The 1,146-nt window shown below is 46.8% G+C and overlaps 1 protein-coding gene across 1 annotated transcript; it reads right to left on the bottom strand.

The window, feature by feature from the left end:
- Window positions 1-110: 110 nt before the first annotated feature.
- On the bottom strand, window positions 111-1,146 carry VOLCADRAFT_108559 (uncharacterized protein; the record flags this gene model as incomplete). The annotated part of the gene is made up of 3 exons (XM_002959270.1): window positions 850-1,146; window positions 583-769; window positions 111-302 (listed from the first exon to the last, which is right to left on the bottom strand). Coding segments are annotated over exons 1-3 (651 nt in total), but the record flags the coding sequence as incomplete, so codon positions are not given.

Raw genomic sequence — 1,146 nt, 5'->3', positions numbered from 1 at the left:
TTGTAGGTGCAATGTATGCCACACATGCTTACATTAATTGTATGATGTGAGGCGGCTGCAGATGACAACATGGCCATTCTTGTGAAGAAACATCAAGCCTAATTAACTTACAAGACTGCCAAAGACCACACCGCCAGCTAAGAGCACAGGACTGTCCTTGCCCTCGACAATGAAGACGAACTTGTCATCTTCATTGTTTAGAGGCCCTAAGCTCTTCTGCAAGTATTCCAGGTGCGACTGTGAAGACTGGTACTTCTCAAACTCCTCTTCGTCAGCTCCAAAGGAGTTGAATCTCAAAGCATCTGCTGGCAAGGCATGCACATATGTAATGGTTAGTAAGGTCTTCAGCTGCATGTTTGATGTATGCAGGCATGTATGTTTCATGGTATGCATATTTGAGGTTTCAATACTAGGGTTTTGAAAATCCAATAACCCCAAACTATAACTACGTCTCTCCTCTTATCTCTGCATTTACAAATTAGGGCTAGAATGGATTTGCAGCATACACAGTAGCAGGACATTGAATCCCCCCAACCCAAAACAATTTCAAAATATAATTTCCAAAGTACTCTTAGTACTCGCCCTCCACATTGGCCTGCTGCTGTAGATTTCCAATCCACTTCTTGCGGTTGTTCCATCTCTCAACCAGGGACTTCCGGACACGTGCGTGTATGTCCTGGTCGGTTGCTTCAGAGTCCAAGTGGAAGCCAGCCACGGTTCTGTCTCGCCCACCCAGCGTAACCATGAAGTCCTCAATCTCCTTTTCGGTCTGTAATCAAGCATGAGCACCCATGAGTATTGAGTGACAGTCTTTCAAATATGAATAATTCAACCCTGCCCCTAACTTACCACTTCCAAGTAGATCTTGGATGCTGAATTGAAGTCCTTCAGGACTGGATCGAAGAACTTGTACAACTTCTCCAGGATGTACCTCTTGGCACGCTGCACACCCTGTGAAGTCCCACTTCCTGATGCAGCCTTGGTGCCATCACGTTCACCGTCGTCCCCATCTCCTTCTTGGCTATCCCAGCTGTTCTTCCTCTTCCGGGGGTTTGGGTTGGCAACCGCCTCAAAGGCTGCCTCAAGCCCATTGATGAAGTTTGGTGGCACCATGTGTACCATCTTGGGCTTGACACTCTCCTTGAA

Source organism: Volvox carteri (genome assembly GCF_000143455.1).
Source record: "Volvox carteri f. nagariensis unplaced genomic scaffold VOLCAscaffold_150, whole genome shotgun sequence".
NCBI classification, from domain to species: Eukaryota; Viridiplantae; Chlorophyta; class Chlorophyceae; order Chlamydomonadales; family Volvocaceae; genus Volvox; species Volvox carteri.
This window is presented reverse-complemented; position numbering and strand designations above follow the sequence as displayed.